General features: G+C 36.2%; 1 protein-coding gene across 1 annotated transcript in view; it reads left to right on the forward strand.

The window, feature by feature from the left end:
• Positions 1–20725, forward strand: part of LOC117033443 (E3 SUMO-protein ligase RanBP2) — a 63716-nt gene that overhangs the window by 21436 nt on the left and 21555 nt on the right. Inside the window, 13 exon segments of the mRNA XM_033125615.1 lie at positions 597–806; positions 1783–1964; positions 2050–2225; positions 2402–2525; positions 3189–3350; positions 3607–3744; positions 3824–3967; positions 4830–5009; positions 5091–5174; positions 7428–7563; positions 11082–11176; positions 12038–17174; positions 20134–20304. Of these exon segments, the coding sequence (XP_032981506.1) occupies positions 597–806; positions 1783–1964; positions 2050–2225; positions 2402–2525; positions 3189–3350; positions 3607–3744; positions 3824–3967; positions 4830–5009; positions 5091–5174; positions 7428–7563; positions 11082–11176; positions 12038–17174; positions 20134–20304 (6939 nt within the window).

Raw genomic sequence — 20725 nt, forward strand, 5'->3', positions numbered from 1 at the left:
TCTTATAGTCCTAGGCAACCACTAATTTTCTGTATCTTCAGAATTCTCTATTCTGGATATTTCATATAAATTGAATCATACAATATGTGGTCTTTTGTGACTGACATCTTTTATTTAGAATAGTGTTTTCAAGGTTCATCCGTGTTGTAGCATGGACTAGAACTTTATCCAAAGAGTGTTTTTGAAATAGATTATCATGCATATTTTAATAGCTTTTTAAAGGATAATTCTGATCAGCCAGGTTAGAAATCAGTGTATCAGTCAGATCAGAGAATTTGAGCTTGGGCCTGCCCTCTTATGGCCACTTTTAAATCCCACACTTTTCCATTTAAAATGTAAACACTTTTGGCATTTTTCATACACATTCCTATCTTATGTTTTCCTTTTACTGTAGCATGTAGATAGAGATACTAGTAAAGCTGTAATCTATATTTATTTTTTTGCATAAGCACCCTTTTTATTGTTCAGATGTGGTTGTTGGGTTGGAGGTTTAAGTCTCAGATAATTGTTATTTCCCCTTAGGGTGTATGAATAAAACTGGAGGGATATGAATAAAAACTATGTATTTTAAATGATGGAAATAATTTGTTTTTCAGGGCACATGCTGCTAAACTTAAGTCGTGAAAAGCAAGATTTTTTAAAGGAGGTTGTAGAATCCTTTGCCAATAAAAGTGGACAGTCTGCATTGTATGATGCTCTGTTTTCCAGTCAGTCACCAAAGGATAACTCTTTCCTTGGTAGTGATGATATTGGAAACATTGATGTACAAGTACCAGAGCTTGGTGATTTGGCTAGATATGGTATTGGTAAGTTGGAATTTTCAAAGGAACATTTTTGCATCTTAATCCTTTTATATTAGGAGAAAAATAGAAGCAGAAAGGGAAATAAATTGCCCGTAATCTCATTACCCAGAAAGAGTGACTTAATATTTTTCTGTATTTCTCTCAGGTTTTTTTTGGGGGGTTAGGGGAGTGGCGGCATACGTATTTCTTCTAAATAGTTGTTTATACTGTACATTCGATTTGTCTTTTTTCGGGAATTCTCTTCCATTGTATCTGTCTCCGTAAATAATGACTTTTAATGACAATATAATGTTTCATGAATTAGCCATCATTTGCTTGCTACTTTCTATTGTCGGACATCCCAAGTAGTTTCTAATTTTGTCTCTGTTAAAAATATACTGTGATGAAAACTTGAATATACAAGTAAAATGTCTCCTTTTCACATTTTTGAGTAGATTCCTAAAAAAACAGAATCACTGGCACAAAGTTGATGAACATGTTTAAGTCTCGTGCAAATTGCCATATTGCCAGAAATGTTGTACCTCTTTATGCTTCCAGACGCTCGTAACTTTTTCAATATTGAATATCTTATACAAGAAAAGATCTCTTTACTGTCCTAATGGATTAATGTAGTGATATCCCATTGTTTTAATGACTCTACTGAAAGGAAAATCCATTGTTTCAAGATTTCTTATGGGGTGGCTCTTTTTTATTTGGCCCGTCAGATTTTGTTTTTTGAATTCTAGTGAGCCTCTTTTTTTTTCCTTAGCCTTGAAAAGAACTTTCTCTATAATAACCATTTCTATTAAAATTCCTAGATAGATAATGTGAGTACCTTTAATAAGAACATGGACTTGACTTATAGACATTTCCTCCAGCTCTGATTTAGAAAATCAGTTATAAAATTAAGGTACATTTAATGTAAGTTAGTTGTTGGCAAAACTGATGGTACAAAAGAAGTTTTCAAAACCTCAGGCCAGCCTTTTCTCTTTTATTTCAGGTGCCATTCGAGCACATAATGGTAACCTTCAGCACCTTACCTGGCTTGGCTTACAGTGGACTTCATTGCCTGCCTTACCTGCTATTCGAAAATGGCTAAAACAGCTTTTTCATCATTTGCCCCAGGAAACCTCAAGACTTGAAACAAATGCACCTGAATCAATATGCATTTTAGATCTTGAAGTAAGCAAAGATTTTAATAAATTAAGTATTTTGAGTTTCGTTTTATTTTTTCTAACTTGAATTTATTGTTCTTTAAATAAAACAGGTGTTTCTACTTGGAGTAATATGTACCAGCCACTTACAATTAAAGGAGAAATGTAGTTCTCACTACAACTTCTATCAGCCACTATGCTTGCCCCTTCCTGTGTGTAAACAGCTTTGTACAGAGAGACAAAAATCTTGGTGGGATGCAGTTTGTAATCTGATTCACAGGAAAGCAATGTAAGTAAAGCAAAAATATTCCTTTAACTTACAGTGTAGGTTTTTTATTTAAAAACTTATTCTCTAGGTACTTAATGCTCATGTGAAGATTTAATTTAATTATCATTTGATGACTAACATGTAAGTGTTGAAATGCATATTTATAAATCAATTTTATTAACTAAAACTTTTTTTAGCCCTGGAACCTCAGCAAAATTGCGACTTCTAGTTCAGCGTGACATAAATACTCTAAGGGGCCAGGGAAAACACGGCCTTCAACCCGCTCTGCTTATATATTGGGCACAGTACCTTCAGAAAACGGTGAGTTTATTAAAGTGTAAGCGTTTTTAAGAACATTACCTTATTTTTTAAGAAGTAGTGAACTTTTCATTGAAAGTCATTTAGTTCTAAAAACACTAGCAGCTTACTCATATTATGCCAGGTGAAATATATTTTTTTAGTCTTGCCACATAGTAGTTAATATAGTTAATACATAAGCACTTAGAACAGTGGCTGGCACAGTAAAAGTTACGTAAGTATTAACTGTTATTACTTAATAATCAAGTTATGGTAATTATTGTCCAGCCTGGAAATTTATGTTCAGTAGCACAAGGTTTTATAGGTAAGGGCATTATAGATCTTTCTAAATAGTTGAAGTCTACTCTGTGAAGAGATTAGGTGTAGATGTTTAGCCCTTTGATCAAACCGTGACACTTAGAGAGCAGGTTTTGGCTGTTTAAAAATGGCAACTTTTGAAAAAGGAGATTTGGCTGCTTGTCAGGTTAGTCTCGTTGAAAATGTTTAAAACTTGGGTCTGGAATGATCATTGGTATTCAGGTGGTTATTTATACCAGTATTTGGGAAGTTGAGTGTATGACTTCAGGTTCTGTTTTGCCCTGTTCAGACCATTTTTAAATGAATTTTTTTGATCTGATCATTTGTATTCCTTAGGTTCTGTGCTTCTAACTTTCTAACTTTTTTTAGGGCAACGGTCTTAATTCTTTTTATGATCAACGGGAATACATAGGCAGAAGTGTTCATTACTGGAAGAAGGTTTTGCCGTTGTTGGAGATGATCAAAAAGAAGAGCAGTATTCCTGAACCTATTGATCCTCTGTTTAAACATTTTCATAGTGCGGACATCCAGGTAATGGAGGATCCCTTTGTGAATTAACTGGGATGTGGATTTCCAGGTTATAAACCGAGAAATGGAGATATTCATAAATTAATTACCTGAATATTTGGTGGCAGTCTTGTTTTCTAAATCTACTAGCTGTCAAATAAAATATGGCAGAAAAGCTGAGATGTTAATTTCATTACAGCATATAAAATCTTTGGGAAATGATTTGGGTTTGATATTCTGGGTAGAGACAACTTGACTGAAAATTACTAAATGTGTTCAGGCATCTGAAATTGGGGAATATGAAGAAGAAGCACACATAACATACGCTATATTGGATGCAGTTAATGGAAATACAGAAGATGCTATGACTGCTTTTGAGTCTATAAAAAACGTTGTTTCTTATTGGAATCTTGCACTGGTAAGTAGATGTGGTACTTGAATTAAAAGTTTTTTTATTTTAAAAGTGTGATTGTTTCATAAAAGCATTCTTTGTGTAGATTTTTCACAGAAAAGCAGAAGACATTGAAAATGATGCCCTTTCTCCTGAAGAACAAGAAGAATGCAAAAATTATCTGAGAAAGACGAGGGACTACCTAATAAAGATTTTAGATGACAGTGATTCAGATTTTTCAGTCAGGAAAGTAAGTTGCAGGTTGATTGTTCTTTCTTATTATTGACAATTTGGTGATAATTATTTTTGCCTTGGTTTTATATTTTGGTAATTTCAGAAATGGTTAGTAATACCATATTAATGCACACACGGGGTGTATGTGTAAATATTTAATTGACATTGCTTTGTCTTAGGTTTGGTGGGTTTGTTTTTTAAATTGAGAGTCTAAGTTTATAGTGTTAAAAAATACTTGTTGGGGAATTAGGAAAGGTTTCTAAGGTAGGACATTTATTTTTGTTATCGTGGCAATCTAATCAAAGCAAATGCTACCTAAAAACTAGTTCTTAATGAATTTGACGATTAAACATTTTACTGAAATTGAAAGTAGATGGCTGACAACTTACCATTTCTTTTCTTTTTCATTATCTGCTGTGGACTGTCTTTTTTCCAATTATCAGTAGTTTGAGACTGTCATGATGGTATCAACTTCAAATATATTCAATTTTCAAGTATTTTGTTGATTAATTTGTGTTGTTGCTCTTAGATTAGGATTTCTGTTGTCTGGTGCATTCTAGCATTTATATTTCTCTCCCCATTCAAAATCAGTAAGTGAACATCAGTAACTTTTTTGTTCACTCTGAAAAATTTTCCAGTTAACATTCTTTTACAATTATTATAGCTAGGAGAAAGAATAGAAACAGCATAGACTTTAGAGTCAGACGATTAGGTTACGTAGCAGTTTCATGTCTGCTACTAAAACTATGCAGTGCTTGTTACACAAAAGTGAGAAAAAGTTAAGTAAATTAGTAAAATAAAATCTTTTCATTTATTTAAGAATTTTTACTTTGGTATTTTTGCAAACTGAGGCCCTTCATCATGCCTTTTGTTTTTAGTTGCCCGTGCCCCTGGAGACTGTAAAAGAGATGTTTAGTTCAGTCATGCAGGAACTTGATGACTACAGTGAAGGAGGTCCTCTTTATAAAAATGGTTCTTTGCAAAATGCAGATTCAGAAATAAAACATTCTACACCGTCACCCACCAAATACTCTCTATCACCAAGTAAAAGTTACAAGGTAAGTGGGAAAGAGATGAATCCCATTGCAGAATATGTTTCTGTCTTAAATGTTTTAAATACTGTTTTGTTGTTTTTTTAGTATTCTCCTAAAACACCGCCTCGATGGGCAGAAGATCAAAATTCTTTACTGAAAACAATCTACCAACAAGTAGAGGCCATTAAGGTAAATCACTTAATTTCTCCAAATTATGCCTCCCTTATTCCAAGATTCCTTCCTTGACCATTCCCTCAGTTCTTTCTTAGGCTGTTCAAAATAGCACTCTGTCATGCTATGATGGAATCATACTATGCTTTACATACCTCCATATTTACACCATATTTTTGAGATTACTTATGTCTGCACCTCCTCCAGATGTGAATCCTTCAAAGGTACCGACTCTTTTATCCAAAACACAGCATCATTCCTGGCATAGAGGAGGTCTCCAAGTGATTGACGTGAACTAGCGAAATATACTAATCATACCTTGGTCTGTGAGTTCGTTTCTCAGACTGACTGTGGTTGTGTGTGCCAAATTTATAGTTAGGAATTGACAAGTGGTCTGAGCTTCAGAAAATGTCTTTATCTTTTTAGTACTTTCATATGAATTTGACTAAATTATGTAAGGAATAGTTACATGTACATGATGTTATTTTAACTATACGAAAGTGACCTTAACTATAAGGCTCAAAAGAGCTTTCCTTCTTTGGAATTGGAAGTACAAATTCACGCTCATTGAGCAAGAACTAAATCACTCATATTTCTAAAGTTACACCAAGGAAATTAATATGTGTGCGATTATTACAGTGCTGTCAGCGATGTGTGAAAATTAAAAAATGCTGTTTGGTGGGGAGCAAACTTGAATTTGCACAAACATTTTGTGTGTTAATTTTGGCCTATGTATGATACTGCATACAATCTTGACTTACATAGGTTTAAGGCACCCAACATTGTATTCCGTAAGGTTCGTGGAGCACTAGTCCGTGTGCCTGAAAAGCTGTGTTCTAGTATTAACTCTGCCACTAACGATTTTTGGCCAGGCATTTTCTTATCTGTCTGGCTTCTCATCTGCTAAGTGAGAACAGTTGAACCCAGTTCTCATCCTATTTTCTAGTTTGAATTTTAAAAATTATGCTTATAGCGTTAACTGCATGTTTAAAACCATGGTCCAGATACTGGCAGTGACCAGGAACATTTTCCAGTTGATTTCACCAGTTTCTTATTTATGGGTGTACCCCATCGGGACTAGACACCGATGGATGAATGGAGAAAAATTTACTTAGCTTGAAAATTTTGTGAGATTTTTGACCCCTGTCGTTAAGGCTTTTGGGAAATTTATATTTGAAAACCCCTTAAGAAGAAGGTAGCAGACATGCTAGATCTGTCTCTGAACTCATTTATTACAACTGGGCAGTTACCTGAGCCCATATAGAGGTATTTGATACTGTTTTCAAAAGTGACCTGTTGTCTGATGCTACTATAGTTTTTTTTTTTTTTTGGTTTGTTTTTGTTTTGTTTTTTTTAAAGAAAAAGAGTTTCTTGAAAGATGCCTGTTTTGTAAAGGGATGTTTTGTAGGTTCTGTGGTTGGGGAGGGTGTTGTCCATAAAATGACAAATCTGATAGCTAGCAGCATGGCTACCATTAGAAGATAGTATGTTTGTGATTTTGTCAAGGCAGCAGAGTGGTGTTATGAAAACACTTTTGGAGTAAAATCTGGTTTGAATTCTTCCTCTGCCATTTCCTTCACCTTTTTTTCTCATTTTAAGATGTAAGTTACTATTACTTATGTAACTGTAAGAATTCAGAATTGAAGTGCATGGAATATATTATGCTGAGCAAATATATTTGTTCTGAGCAAATATTAGTTGTTTCCCCTTTGCTAGTGGAGCATTTGCGCATCACTTTTAAGGATAGGTAATGTTTTGTTACATCAGATACGGTTAAGCAAAAAGCTAGTATTGGGAGGTAATTGGGAATGTTGAGTAGTCCAAATGGACTTAAGAGTAAAACAGTATGGAAAGGAGATATGCTAGAAGGAAGTTTAGGATAATACTGTCAATGTCAAAGAAATGTTTAATTTGTAGGTACTTGTTTTATTGAGCGTGGAAGTGTCTTGGCTAGAGCTGAACTTTAGAAAGATTAGGCAGGTGTAGAATGGAGATGAGGTCATTTAGGAGTCTACTCAGTTTTTTAGGTTAGAGCTAACTCTTTAATCTAGAGTGAATGAATTAGGTAATGGTACTACGTAAGGAGTAAAAGAACGGGAGCAAATAAGTTTTTAACAGGTTAAGGATTATGTTCTTAAATTATCACCTGGTACTCAGATCTTACTGGAATATAGAATCTCTTAAAAGGCATCAAGTATTTAATTTTAAAATACTTGCTCTAGCACTGTTTCTGACATGATATAATTGCTCAAAATTTTTTTCTTCCAACAGAAAGAAATGCAAGAATGGAAACGAAATAGCAGTAACTCAGGGTCCCCTCATCGCTGGCCTACAGAATGTTATGGACCAGATTCAGTGCCTGATGGATATCAGGGATCCCAGTCTTTTCATGGGGTTCCACTAACAGGTGAGTTAACAATCAGATAATTCCAGATGTTAGTAAAATCTCTGTACTTTCCCCTCTAAAAAGATAACTAGTGAAATCATCTTCTCTGTGTACATTTCTTTGTATATGTGTGTATATGTCTGCTTATGTGTCACTTAAGCTGTATTTGGTGTTACTGAGATTTTTTATAAATCCAAGGAGAAACAAAACAAGCTGTATCTGATCATGTGTATATAAAGGCTGAAAGACCCTTTAATGCACATGTCAGAGATGCTGAGACTGGGGTAGCACTATTTCTTATAATTGAAAAATGTTGACTGATATCATTATGCATTAAGAGACGTCTCATTAGAAGCTTAAACTTCTTGGAAATTATTTTGATAATTCGCTCAGAGGTATGACACTCATAGGAAATCTTTTTTTTTTTTTTAAATACCATGGTCTTACATAGAAGGAAGGAGTTTGAATCTAGACTTGTATTAGATTTCGAAGTTGTGCTGTCTCACTTACGGACCTCCCTGGACCAGTTTGTCTATTTGAAGCACAGAGATAATACTTGGCTCACATAATTGTGAGCATTTGTGTAAGTGTGGATGTTTATTACGTGTTTACTTACAGGATATAGTAAACACAGTGAGCCAAAAGGGTACTAATGATGCCTCCTATGAGTTGTCTGTGGGCAAAAGTGCTTTGTGTATGTAGTGTTATTTAATCACAGTGATGCAGACTGGTGTGTACTATTATTAACCCTGATTTTATAGGTGAGGAAATGGGTTCAGAAAGGTTAGGTAACTTATGCATTATTATACAGCTAGTTATTGATAAAGCTGGGGTTCAAACTCCAGTGGTCTAACTTTAAAGCCATTCCTAGCATGATACATTGCCCCCACACACCCAGAAATAATGACAAAAATAGTTTTCTTTCACATGAGACAGATTCCTGAAATGGTAGTTGTGCATATTTTTTTCGAATTGGTTTTAACTCAGGAAAGATTTAGAATGGTGTGGTCTAGTTTAGATTTGTACGTTTGTGTGATAGATAGTTCATAGGACCATGTTTGTTATGGCTGCCCCACTGTCCTCTTGTGCTGGTGTCTTCTAAATGGCAGGCAACATAATAGAAAGTCTTTGTAAAGTCAAACTTACTAAATGTCCTAAGTCATAGATAAATATATGAGATGCCAAGAGTTCAAACGTTGCTCACTATGTAGAGCCTTGTATAGAGAAGATAAACTGGCTAGCCTTTTCTAGATCTTTTTGAGTGCTGTGTGGAATCGATCATTTGGTACCTTTTGGGTCACAGTTTCCATTTCTTCTTCTGTGTACAGGCATAAAGGGTCTTCTGGTTGTTAAACATAAAAATAAGATTTAAATTGTCTCATTCTTCCAGTTACCCTATGAAATGTGTAGAAGGAGCACATCCTCATTTTACAGTTGAGAAAAACAGAGACTTGAAATGACTCATTGACGTGGTCATAAAGCAGCTTTGTGGCTGGAAAGGAGGAGAGCTCAAGTCTTCTGATTCCCATTCTTGTGTTCACAGATTTTGTTTTCTTAATGAAAGTAAAAATATACCATGATGGCCCTTGTCTTTCTAAAATAAGATGATAAAAAACGATTAATAAGCTTATAGGAAATATTAAGATGTACTGAACAGTGTAAAGAAAACTACAAGCTAACAGTGTCACATTGAATTCTATTAACATTTTGGAGCATTTCCTTTTGGTCCTTTCTCTTTGTATACACGTAAATAATTTTGAATGAGATTTTTACCATATTGTAGATGAGTAAGCCTGTTTTTTAGATATTACTTTAAGTTCTGCGCATATTTCTATTAAGTGTTTTTTGAAATATATTAATGAATGCAAGGTATTCCATCATGTGGAAGTACTGCAAATTGCATTACCTTAGTTTTGTTATTTCCAGTTTTTGCTATTACAAATAATGCTGTAGACACATTCCTAGGATTGTAGGGTATTTACAGAATTCTTTTGTGTTGGGAATTTGGTTTCCAGAAAAGCTAAGCCAGTTTACACTCTTACCACCAATATCTGATAGTGCCCATCTCTTTGAGCTCCTGCCTAGTGTTAACTATTACCAGTTTACAGAAACCTTTGCCAATTTTTTTTTTTAATTTTTTTGGTAATATTGAGGAACTGTGTTTTTCCAGGACCCATCAGCTCCAAGTCAAGTCGTCTTTTTTTTTTTTTTCCCCCAATCTTGTTGTGGAGGTTGGAGCTTCAAATAGTTGTGGAGGGTGCAGCTCACTGGCCCAGGTGGGAATCGAACCGGCGACGGTGGTGTTAATGAGCACTGCGCTCCAACCAACTGAGCCCACCAGGCCGCCCCACCTTTGCCAATTTTAAAGACCAAAATAGTATCCGTTTTTAAGTTTTTATTTTTTATACTAGGTATGCTCAGTACTTTGTAATCTTTTATATTTCCTGAATTACCTGTTTATTTGTAGTAGGTTTATAAGAACTCTTTAATTTTTTTTTTACTCTTACGAGTCACTAGTCACTGACAAAGTCTCTAGTTAAATTTCAAATTTTATGATTCTTGGCTCGTATCTGTCAGCTTGATCTGTGCCTGTTTTCTCCCCAGAATATTCCAAAATAACCGTCTTCACCAGGCAGTTCCATTAGTTTTCTAAAATCAGATTTGGGCTTCTTCATCATGATTTTTTCCGACTGGCTCTCCTTTTCTAGGTCTTTTTCAGTGCTTCCCAGAATCATCTGTTTAGCATCTCTTGGGTCACAATTCCCATTTCTTCTTTTGTGTGATGGTATGAATTGTCTTTAAGTTTTTTTTTTCTCCCATCTTTAAGTATTTTTTTTCTGGTAAAACTTTCATGAAACAGATCAAAGAAATGACTTGGTAGTTTTGCCTTCAACATGAATCTTCCAGTTGTTGATTTCCTGGCGAAACGCACACAAAACAGATGGAGGAAATAGTTTGGACATCAACATGTGTGTTAGTCATGATGTATCTTTTTTCCCCCCGCCAAGGAACACAGTTAGTGTTACTTGTGAGATCTTTTTCCATGAATTTGTTGAAGGATTTTTGACCTGAACGTTCTCAGTTTGAGTTTATAAATGCAATCTTGTCATTGTGCAGATTTTCAAGGCTCACTTCAAAAACATGGTCCTGGGGACATCTGATGCATTTTGGTTCTTGACTGGTGTATTCCCGATATTTCTAATGTTGAACATGACTGTACTTTCACATCATACCTGTTGTTCTTAAAAAATGGACCAATCGCTTACTTCTTGCTTTTTTGATGCTTGTTGTGAGGCACTTGTTCTTGTTGACCACTGTGATGCTACTTTATTCCTCGTGTGTCATATTTAGCAGTTTTCCCCAGCTTGTCATTTGATGATGTTCTTTATGGTATATTTTTATGTATAGCAATTTTAAAAGAATCTGTGTAGTTAAATCTTTCTTTGATTTCTATTGCTTTTGTATTTATAGTTCTTGCCTAGATAGTCTTAACTGTAGTATAGATTTTTTTAATGGTGTTTTCTTTTTTTTTTTTTAAGTTGCAACTACTGGCCCTCCAGTGTATTATAGTCAGTCACCAGCATATAATTCCCAGTGTCTTCTCAGACCAGCTGCTGATGTTACTCCCACAAAGGTAACAAAGGAATAATTTATATATGTATAAATATCTCCTTTTACATCGTTCAGGCCTCCTTCAGAGAAATTTAAGAAGTAGTTTAGCATTAAAACTTATATGTCCCACAAGACATAGATATTTTAAATTTAAAGTTAAACTTCTTAGTTATTTGTCTGTTACAATAAATGTGAACATTTAGAGTATTTTTAAATGGAGTTGGTGATGGTGGGGTAGGTGAGTCCTTCCTCATTTTGTTTTGGCAGAAATAGGACTAGGATGTCCTTGCTGAACCACTATGTAGTAGGTATTTCCAGGCCTGAAGTGGCCAACACCCAATAGTTGAATGTGAAGCTTAAAGACAGAGGGGTTGGATACATTTAGACACTGGTTCCTTTGCTTACTGTGACCTTGGGCAAGTGTCTTAACCTCTCTGTGCATTAGTTGCCTCACATGTAAAATGAGGATAATAATGCCTTAATTCATAGGGTTTTTGAGGATATGAAAATGAGATAATGTATTTAAAGTAGTTAGAACAGTGCTCAGTTGGCACATTAGTAAATGCTCAAAAAAGTTAGTCATCGTTATCATTAGTGCTAACATCATTTGACACATTAGGAATGAAGAAGATATTTTATGCATTTATTGTAGGAGAATTAAGTTTTTAAGATACTGTCATTAGTTAAGGCAATTTTTATTATATGCCAAGAAGGAATATAACTAGTATCTTCGTAGTAACATTGTCTTCTCCTAATGATGCACTGCACTACCTAGTGATGCGTTTGCCCATAATCCTCATGTCTGTGGTTTGTGAGAATTGGTTTGCATCTAGTTATCTGAGTTTTGTAGACAACCTACAAAAATGTAACTTTTTTTTTTTAGGGTCCAGTTTATGGCGTGAATAGGCTTCCACCTCAACAGCATATTTATAACTGTCCACCGCAGATGCACACGCCACCCGTGCAAAGCACATCTGCCTGTATGTTCTCCCAGGAGCTGTACGGCCCTGCACTGCGCTTTGAGTCTCCTGCCGCAGGGATTTTGCCCCCCAGGGGGGATGATTACTTCACTTACAATGTTCCGCAGACGAGCACAAACCCACCTCTGCCAGAACCAGGTTACTTCACAAAACCTCCCGTTCCAGCTCAGCCTTCAAGATCTGCAGAATCTAAAGTTACAGAATTTGGAAAAACTAATTTTGTTCAGCCCCTGCCAGGTGAAGGAATAAGGCCATCTTTGACAGCACCTGCACATACAACACAGCCACCTCTTTTTAAATTTAACTCAAATTTCAAGTCAAATGATGGCGACTTCACGTTTTCCTCACCGCAGGTCGTGACACAGCCCCCTTCCATGGCTTACAGTAATAGCGAAAGTCTGTTAGGTCTCCTGACTTCAGATAAACCTTTGCAAGGAGATGGTTACGGTGGAGCAAAAGGTGGTCAAACCATGGGACCTCGAAGTACATTCAATTTTGGATGCAAAAATGTACCTGACTTTTCCTTTACTGAAAACATGGATCCAAATCAGCAAAAGAATTCTGATTTTCGTCGAAGTGATGATATGTTTACTTTCCATGGTCCAGGGAAATCACTGTTTGGAACACCTGTTCCAGAGCTGGCCAGCAAAAATCATGAAACAGATGGAGGGAGTACCCATGGTGATGATGATGATGACGGCCCTCACTTTGAGCCTGTGGTACCTCTTCCTGATAAGATTGAAGTAAAAACTGGTGAGGAAGATGAAGAAGAATTCTTTTGCAATCGTGCAAAATTGTACCGTTTTGATACAGAATCCAAAGAATGGAAGGAACGTGGAATTGGCAATGTGAAAATCCTGAGGCATAAAACATCTGGTAAAATTCGCCTTCTAATGAGACGAGAGCAAGTGTTAAAAATCTGTGCAAATCATTACATCAGTCCAGATATGAAACTGACACCAAATGCGGGATCAGACAAATCTTTCGTGTGGCACGCTCTTGATTATGCAGATGAGTCGCCCAAACCAGAGCAACTTGCTATTAGATTCAAGACTCCTGAGGAAGCAGGACTTTTTAAGTGCAAGTTTGAAGAGGCCCAGAACATTTTAAAAGCCTCAGGAGCAAAGATAGCCACACCACCAAATCAGGCTATGAGAATGGTAAAAGAACCCACAAGTCATGATAACAAGGATATTTCCATATCTGATATCAGAAACATTAATTTTGAATTTCAAGTAGCAAAGAAAGAAGGATCTTCGTGGCTTTGTAACAGCTGCTCATTAAAGAATCCTCCAACTGCTAAGAAATGTATTTCATGCCAGAATCTAAACCCAAGCAGTAAAGAGCTCTTTGGACCACCATTAGTTGAAACTGTTTCTGCTTTTAAAACGGGCCCAGAAAATACTCCAGATAGGTTTGCATTCATGACTCCAAAGAAAGACGGTCACTGGGATTGTAATACTTGTTTAGTGAGAAATGAACCTACTGTATCTAGATGCATTGCATGCCAGAATGCAAAGTCTCCTAACCAAAGTGGATCTTCATTTGTTCAGCAACCTTCCTTTAAATTTGGCCAGAGAGATCTTCCTAAGTCTGTTAATGACTTCGCATCTGTTTTTTCAGTGAAGGAAGGACAGTGGGATTGCAGTATATGCCTCGTCCAAAATGAAGGCAGCTCTGCAGTATGTGTTGCTTGTCAAAATCCAAGAAAACAAAGTTTACCTACTGCTTCTGTTCCAACATCTTCTTTTAAGTTTGGTGATTCAGAGATGAGTAAAACTCCCAAGAGTGGATTTGAGGACATGTTTTCTAAGAAGGATGGACAGTGGGATTGCAGTTCATGCTCAGTACGAAATGAAGCAAATGCTACAAATTGTATTGCTTGTCAGAATCCAGCTAAAGCGAGTGTGACACCTTCCCCTTTCAAGTTTGGTACTTCAGAGACAAGCAAGGCCACAAAGAGTGGATTTGAAGGAATGTTCACCAAGAAGGAAGGACAGTGGGATTGCAATACATGCCTCATACGAAATGAAGGCAGCTCTGCAACATGTGTTGCTTGTCAGAATCCAAGAAAACAAAGTTTACCTACTCCTTCTGTTCCAACACCTTCTTTTAAGTTTGGTGATTCAGAGATGAGTAAAACTCCCAAGAGTGGATTTGAGGACATGTTTTCTAAGAAGGATGGACAGTGGGATTGCAGTTCATGCTCAGTACGAAATGAAGCAAATGCTACAAATTGTATTGCTTGTCAGAATCCGGGTAAAGCGAGTCTGACACCTGCCTCTTTCAAGTTTGGTACTTCAGAGACAAGCAAGGCCACAAAGAGTGGATTTGAAGACATGTTTTCTAAGAAGGATGGACAGTGGGATTGCAGTTTGTGCTCAGTACGAAATGAAGCAAATGCTACAAATTGTATTGCTTGTCAGAATCCGGGTAAAGCGAGTCTAACACCTGCCTCTTTCAAGTTTAGTAGTTCAGAGCCAAGCAAGGCCACAAAGAGTGGATTTGAAGGACTGGTCACCAAGAAGGAAGGACAGTGGGATTGTAGTGTTTGCTTTGTGGAAAATGAGAGTTCTTCCTTAAAATGTGTGGCTTGTGCTGCCTCTAAACCAACTCATAAACCTATTGCAGAAGCTCCTTCAGCTTGCACATTTGGCTCAAAAACTAAGTTAAATGACTCTTCTGGAAGTCAGGCTGGAACAGGATTTAAAAGTAACTTTTCAGAAAAAGCTTTTCAATTTGGCATCACAGAACAAGGATTTAAATTTGGGCATGTGGATCAAGAAAATACGCCTTCATTTCCATTTCAGGATTCTTCTGATACGGACTCTAAGTCAACAACAGAAGGATTTAATTTTTCTATTCCTGTGTTTGCCAATGGATTTAAATTTGGCATTCAGGAGCCGGGAAATCAAGAGGAAAAGAGTGAAAAATCCCTTGAAAATGACGCTGGTTTTCAGGCTCAGGATGTTAGCAGTCAGAAGAATGATAATGGTGTGATTTTTGGTCAGACTGGTAACACTTTTACCTTTGCAGATCTTGCAAAATCAGCTTCAGGAGAAGGATTTCAATTTGGCAAAAAGGACCCTAATTTCAAGGGATTTTCAGGTGCTGGGGAAAAATTATTCTCATTGCAAAGTGGGAAGGTGGCTGATAAAGCTGACACTTCTGACCTTGAGAAGGATGATGATGCCTATAAAACTGAAGACAGTGATGACATCCATTTTGAACCAGTAGTTCAAATGCCTGAAAAAGTGGAACTTGTAACAGGAGAAGAAGATGAAAAAGTTCTTTATTCCCAGCGGGTCAAATTGTTTAGGTTTGATGCTGAGATAAGTCAGTGGAAAGAAAGGGGTTTGGGGAACTTAAAAATTCTCAAAAATGAAGTCAATGGCAAACTAAGAATGCTGATGCGAAGAGAACAAGTACTAAAAGTGTGTGCTAATCATTGGATAACGACGACAATGAACCTGAAGCCTCTCTCTGGGTCAGATAGAGCGTGGATGTGGTTAGCTAGTGATTTTTCTGATGGTGATGCAAAACTAGAGCAGCTGGCAGCAAAATTTAAAACACCAGAGCTGGCTGAAGAATTCAAGCAGAAATTTGAGGAATGCCAGCGACTTCTATTAGATATACCACTTCAAACTCCCCATAAACTGGTAGATACTGGCAGAGCTGCCAAGTTAATACAGAGAGCTGAAGAAATGAAGAGTGGACTAAAAGATTTCAAAACATTTTTGACAAATGATCAAACAAAAGTTACTGAGGAAGAGAGTAAGAGTTCAGAGGCTGGTGCCACCAGCGCTTCAGACACAACCACCAAGCCAAATCCTGAAAACACCGGGCCCACATTAGAGTGGGATAACTATGATTTAAGGGAAGATGCCTTGGATGATAGTGTAAGTAGTAGCTCAGTACAGGCCTCTCCACTGGCAAGTAGCCCTGTGAGAAAAAATCTCTTCCGCTTTGGTGAGTCAACAACAGGATTTAACTTTAGTTTTAAATCTGCTTTGAGTCCATCCAAGTCTCCTGCCAAGTTGAATCAGAGTGGGACCTCAGTTGGCACCGATGAAGAATCTGATGTTACTCAAGAAGAAGAGAGAGATGGACAGTACTTTGAACCTGTTGTACCTTTACCGGATCTAGTTGAAGTGTCCAGTGGTGAGGAAAATGAACAAGTTGTTTTCAGTCACAGAGCAAAACTCTATAGATATGATAAAGATGTTGGTCAGTGGAAAGAAAGAGGCAATTGGTGATATAAAGATTTACAGAATTACGATAACAAGCAAGTTCGCATAGTGATGAGAAGGGACCAGGTATTAAAACTTTGTGCCAATCACAGAATCACTCCAGACATGACTTTGCAAAACATGAAAGGGACAGAAAGAGTGTGGGTGTGGACTGCATGTGATTTTGCAGACGGAGAAAGAAAAGTAGAACATTTAGCTGTCCGTTTTAAACTACAGGATGTTGCAGACTCATTTAAGAAAATATTTGATGAAGCAAAAATAGCTCAAGAGAAAGATTCTTTGATAACACCTCATGTTTCTCTTTCGACCACTTCCAGAGAGTCACCATGTGGCAAAATTGCTGTAGCTGTATTAGAAGAAACCACAAGAGAGAGGACAGATTTACTGCAGGCTGATGATATAGCAAATGCAGCTTCCGAAGTGGGAGAAATGTCTAGCACATCTGAAACAACAACAAAAGCAGTGGTTTCTCCTCCAAAGTTTGTATTTGGTTCAGAGTCTGTTAAAAGCATTTTTGGTAGTGAAAAATCAAAGCCATTTGCATTTGGTAACAGTTCAGCTACTGGATCTTTGTTTGGATTTAGTTTTAATGTACCTTTAAAAAATAACAACACCGAAACCAGTTCAGTAGTCCGAAGTGGATCTGAAAGAGAAATGGAACCTAATAATTGCGAGGAGTCAAAAGACTCTGACACCAAACAATCTTCAGATGGCAAAGTCAGAAATATCTCTGCTTCATTTCCAAAGGAAGAATTCTCAACTAATCACATGTTTAAAACAGCAGAGAAGGGTAAGCATTTAGTCTTTAGATTAAGCAGAATTTTTCTTTTTTCTTTTAATGTTTATCTCGATGCAGACTCTTTGTAGGATACTAATGTTTTACTAAAAGCTGGGTTATAAGCACAGTGCTTTGTGAACAGCCAAAAAAAATTTGCACAAATTATTTTCTCCCTAATTGTGAGTGCTCAAACAGTAACAGAGTACAAAAGTTATTTAGGAGATTTTAATAACTGGGCAATATTTATATCATGCTTAAGGTAGAGCACGCGAAACCAGTGCCGTAGTGAAGTTTAGTGGCTCGTGTACTTGAATGATGAGCATTAACTCGAGTCTGGTTTTTAAAAAAGTGTTCATTCTTTAAATTATTATTGTTATTTTCTTGTCACTCAAAAAAAAAGCAAACATGGTACTGAGATATTCACATTTTATGTAAGGCAGTCTTGCCACTTGATTAAATGAGTAAAGAATGAACCTCTGGGATAAATGAATATGTAAACAGACACATTGGTACAAATTTAGAGATTCGGGCTTTTTATATTTGAAATCGTACTCACTTTGATTTTCAGAATGTTCAAAAATTAAATACTCTTTATTTTGTAGGATTTGATTTTAGTCTTTTTAAATCTAATCCAATGGCTTTTTGGACCTGCACCCCTTCCTCACAGCCTGAGAACAAAGGTATAGAGCTAGCAGTCTCAGTATGAGATGACATCAGTTTTTTTAGCAGCTGGTAGTCCTTAGTAAAGTAACTATGGCTGTATGAAATGAAGTACTTCACACCTCAGTGTGCATGTTGAAGAATGCCAGTTTAAAGCACGTAACTTTTGACTAGTGGTATAACACCCTTTAATACTGTTTTTTTTAATGTACTTGGATGTAATGTTTTCTCAGTACTGCATAACATTATTTTGAGGTAGAGCTATATGATTGGTCTTTATCTTTTGCTGCTTTGTACTTCATTAGTCTATTATTTTTTTACTCTGCTTAATGAAGACCTGTATCTTACCTAACCTTTATCTCTCGTCACTAATGTCAGCCAGTATCCAAACATGTGATGGCAACAGCATGTATACAACATGTGTCCCTTAGGGCTATCCTTTTGGACATGGTTTAGAAAAATATATTTGAAAGCAGACCCCATTTTTAACAACCACCATTATATATCTGATATATTACATACGTAGTACAGATCTTCTGTAAAAGTAAGTGTTGGTACTTCAGTGGAATATAGGAAGTGGGATCTTTCAGAGACCATCAAGGGCAAAGTTAGGGAAATGAAAACTCACTCTTAAGTGTCTAATAACAGATCTTGAGCAACCTACTTGTGTTACAGATTGCCAAACAGTACAATGGTAAGATGGCAATCCTTGATTTCTGGGGCCTTCAGTTTTAAAGTATACCAATTATACTGCTAGCTAAAGAAACTCGTAACCTTTATTTTTAAGGATGCAGTCTTTGAGAAATTATTTGAAAAGTGGGGTTTTTTTTCCTGCAAAGGGTATGTACTTGCGCACAGACTCTGAGGGCCGTAGGTTAAGAATCCCTGGCCTACGAGCAAATTTACCAATATATTAGGTCAGTGCAAAAGTAATTGCGGTTTAACAGGTTAAAAATAATTGCGTAAACCGCAATTACTTTTGAACCAACCTAATAATACTTGAGGACAAAAAGCCTTATTCTATTTGACATCCCAAAGGCTCCTGGAGACAAAGACTTCAGACGTGAGAGAACTAAGACCCAACAGTCTGTCCAACATGCCTGAGTGCAACCAGCTCACAACACAGCTGGAATAAGAATCTGTATCTTAACGGTGTTCTTTTACTGTTCCTGGCTAGGAACTGATATTAAGTTTTTGTAATGAAGGAGAGGGAAAGGCAAGTTTAATGTTGTAACAGGTCTCTAGTTTTCCAGATCAGCACCATCCAATAGAAAAAATGTCACCTGTGTGTGTAATTTAAAATTTTCTTGTAGCCGTATTAAAAAATGAAAAGAAACAGATGAAAAAAGAGAAAAAGATGAAATTAACTTTAATAATTCAGTTTAACCCACAGTACCATTGTGATTTCTAATCACTGTAAAAAATACGAGATATTTTATATTCTTCTTCTTTTTGGTACCAAGTCCTCAAAATCCATTGTTTATTTTTATATCTGTAGCACCTCTCAGTTCGGATTAGCCACATTTTAAGTGCTTAATAGGCACATGTGGCGAGGCTACCATATTGGACTGCGCCAGTTGGTACATAGTATGCTTCATAAATTGCTTAGTTTATCAATTCCTCTAGCTAGAAATTCTTTTTTTAATAGACCAAAGCAGAATGTATGGAGAGTTCCTTTTCTCTCCATTTTTTTGTTGTTGTCCTTATTGGTTTTTCAGCTATAGAAATTGTCTTAAATTCTTATAGTATCACTTACCTACAAGATAACAGTTTTTATTTAATTTCATCTATTATGTTTGGAAACATGCAAAACTGTATGTAACTCTAGTCACCTGCCATCCTTGGAAATTGTTAACTTTTCTTTTGGAAACTAACCAAGTTTGGCTTTGCATTATACATATTTACACTAACTTTTACTTATGGTTTAATTTTTTTCAGTTACAACTGCATGGATATTTTGCTAAACTATTGTTTAGTATGTCAAATATGGTCATGGCAGTACTTTTAAAATACCTTTTAAAATTATGTCTATTAATAATAATTTTTTCAATGATCAGTAAGGAAAAGCAGGATTGTTTTGGTTTTAAATAGATTCTGTTTTCACTTAGGGTTTTTGATAGAACATTAAGTCAGGCTACTAATTCTAATTCATTATTGTTATAGAGTTCTGTCCACATCAAAGTATGTGTTTTTATCAGTATGCCATTTTAACCTAAAGATAAGTTTTATGGTTTTTGTTTTCAGTTAGAATATTGATATTAATACCTTTTTAACATCTTGTCTTTATCAATTTTTTTGACTTGTGTTATAGCAAAAGAAAAGAAAAAACCTGAAGATTCTTCCTCAGATGACGATGTTCTCATTGTATATGAGCTAACCCCAACCCCTGAGCAAAAAGCTCTTGCAAGCAAACTTAAACTTCCTCCAACTTTCTTCTGTTATAAGAATAGACCAGATTACGTTAGCGAAGAAGACGACGATGGTAAATCTTTTGTTATTTTGAAAGCTTTCTGTTTATGCTAATCTTAATAATTGGGGTGAAATGATATTAAGCCTGCTCTTAAAACTCATTCCTGCTGTTCTTGCAGGTAGATAGATGTTTATCCTAATGTATGTATAAATAGTTAGTGGATGTAATGATTAAAAGAACTAAAGAACTGCATTCATTTATTGAGCATTTTTTGGATGGCTACCATGAGCAGGGCAAGCATTTTGAGGGATTTGAAAACAGTTGTAATTTCCTTGGAGTCCTAGATGAATGGGAGAACGACGAGGCAGACAGGTTTGATTATGGAAAACTTTGTGTGCCATATCAGAGTTTTTAAGTAGGAGAGCTATGTGCTCAGGAAAGTTTCAGTGGGTAGTGGTATGCAGGATTGGGTAGTGGGACATGGAGATAGGAA

Source organism: Rhinolophus ferrumequinum, chromosome 13, assembly GCF_004115265.2.
Source record: "Rhinolophus ferrumequinum isolate MPI-CBG mRhiFer1 chromosome 13, mRhiFer1_v1.p, whole genome shotgun sequence".
Classification (NCBI taxonomy): Eukaryota; Metazoa; Chordata; class Mammalia; order Chiroptera; family Rhinolophidae; genus Rhinolophus; species Rhinolophus ferrumequinum.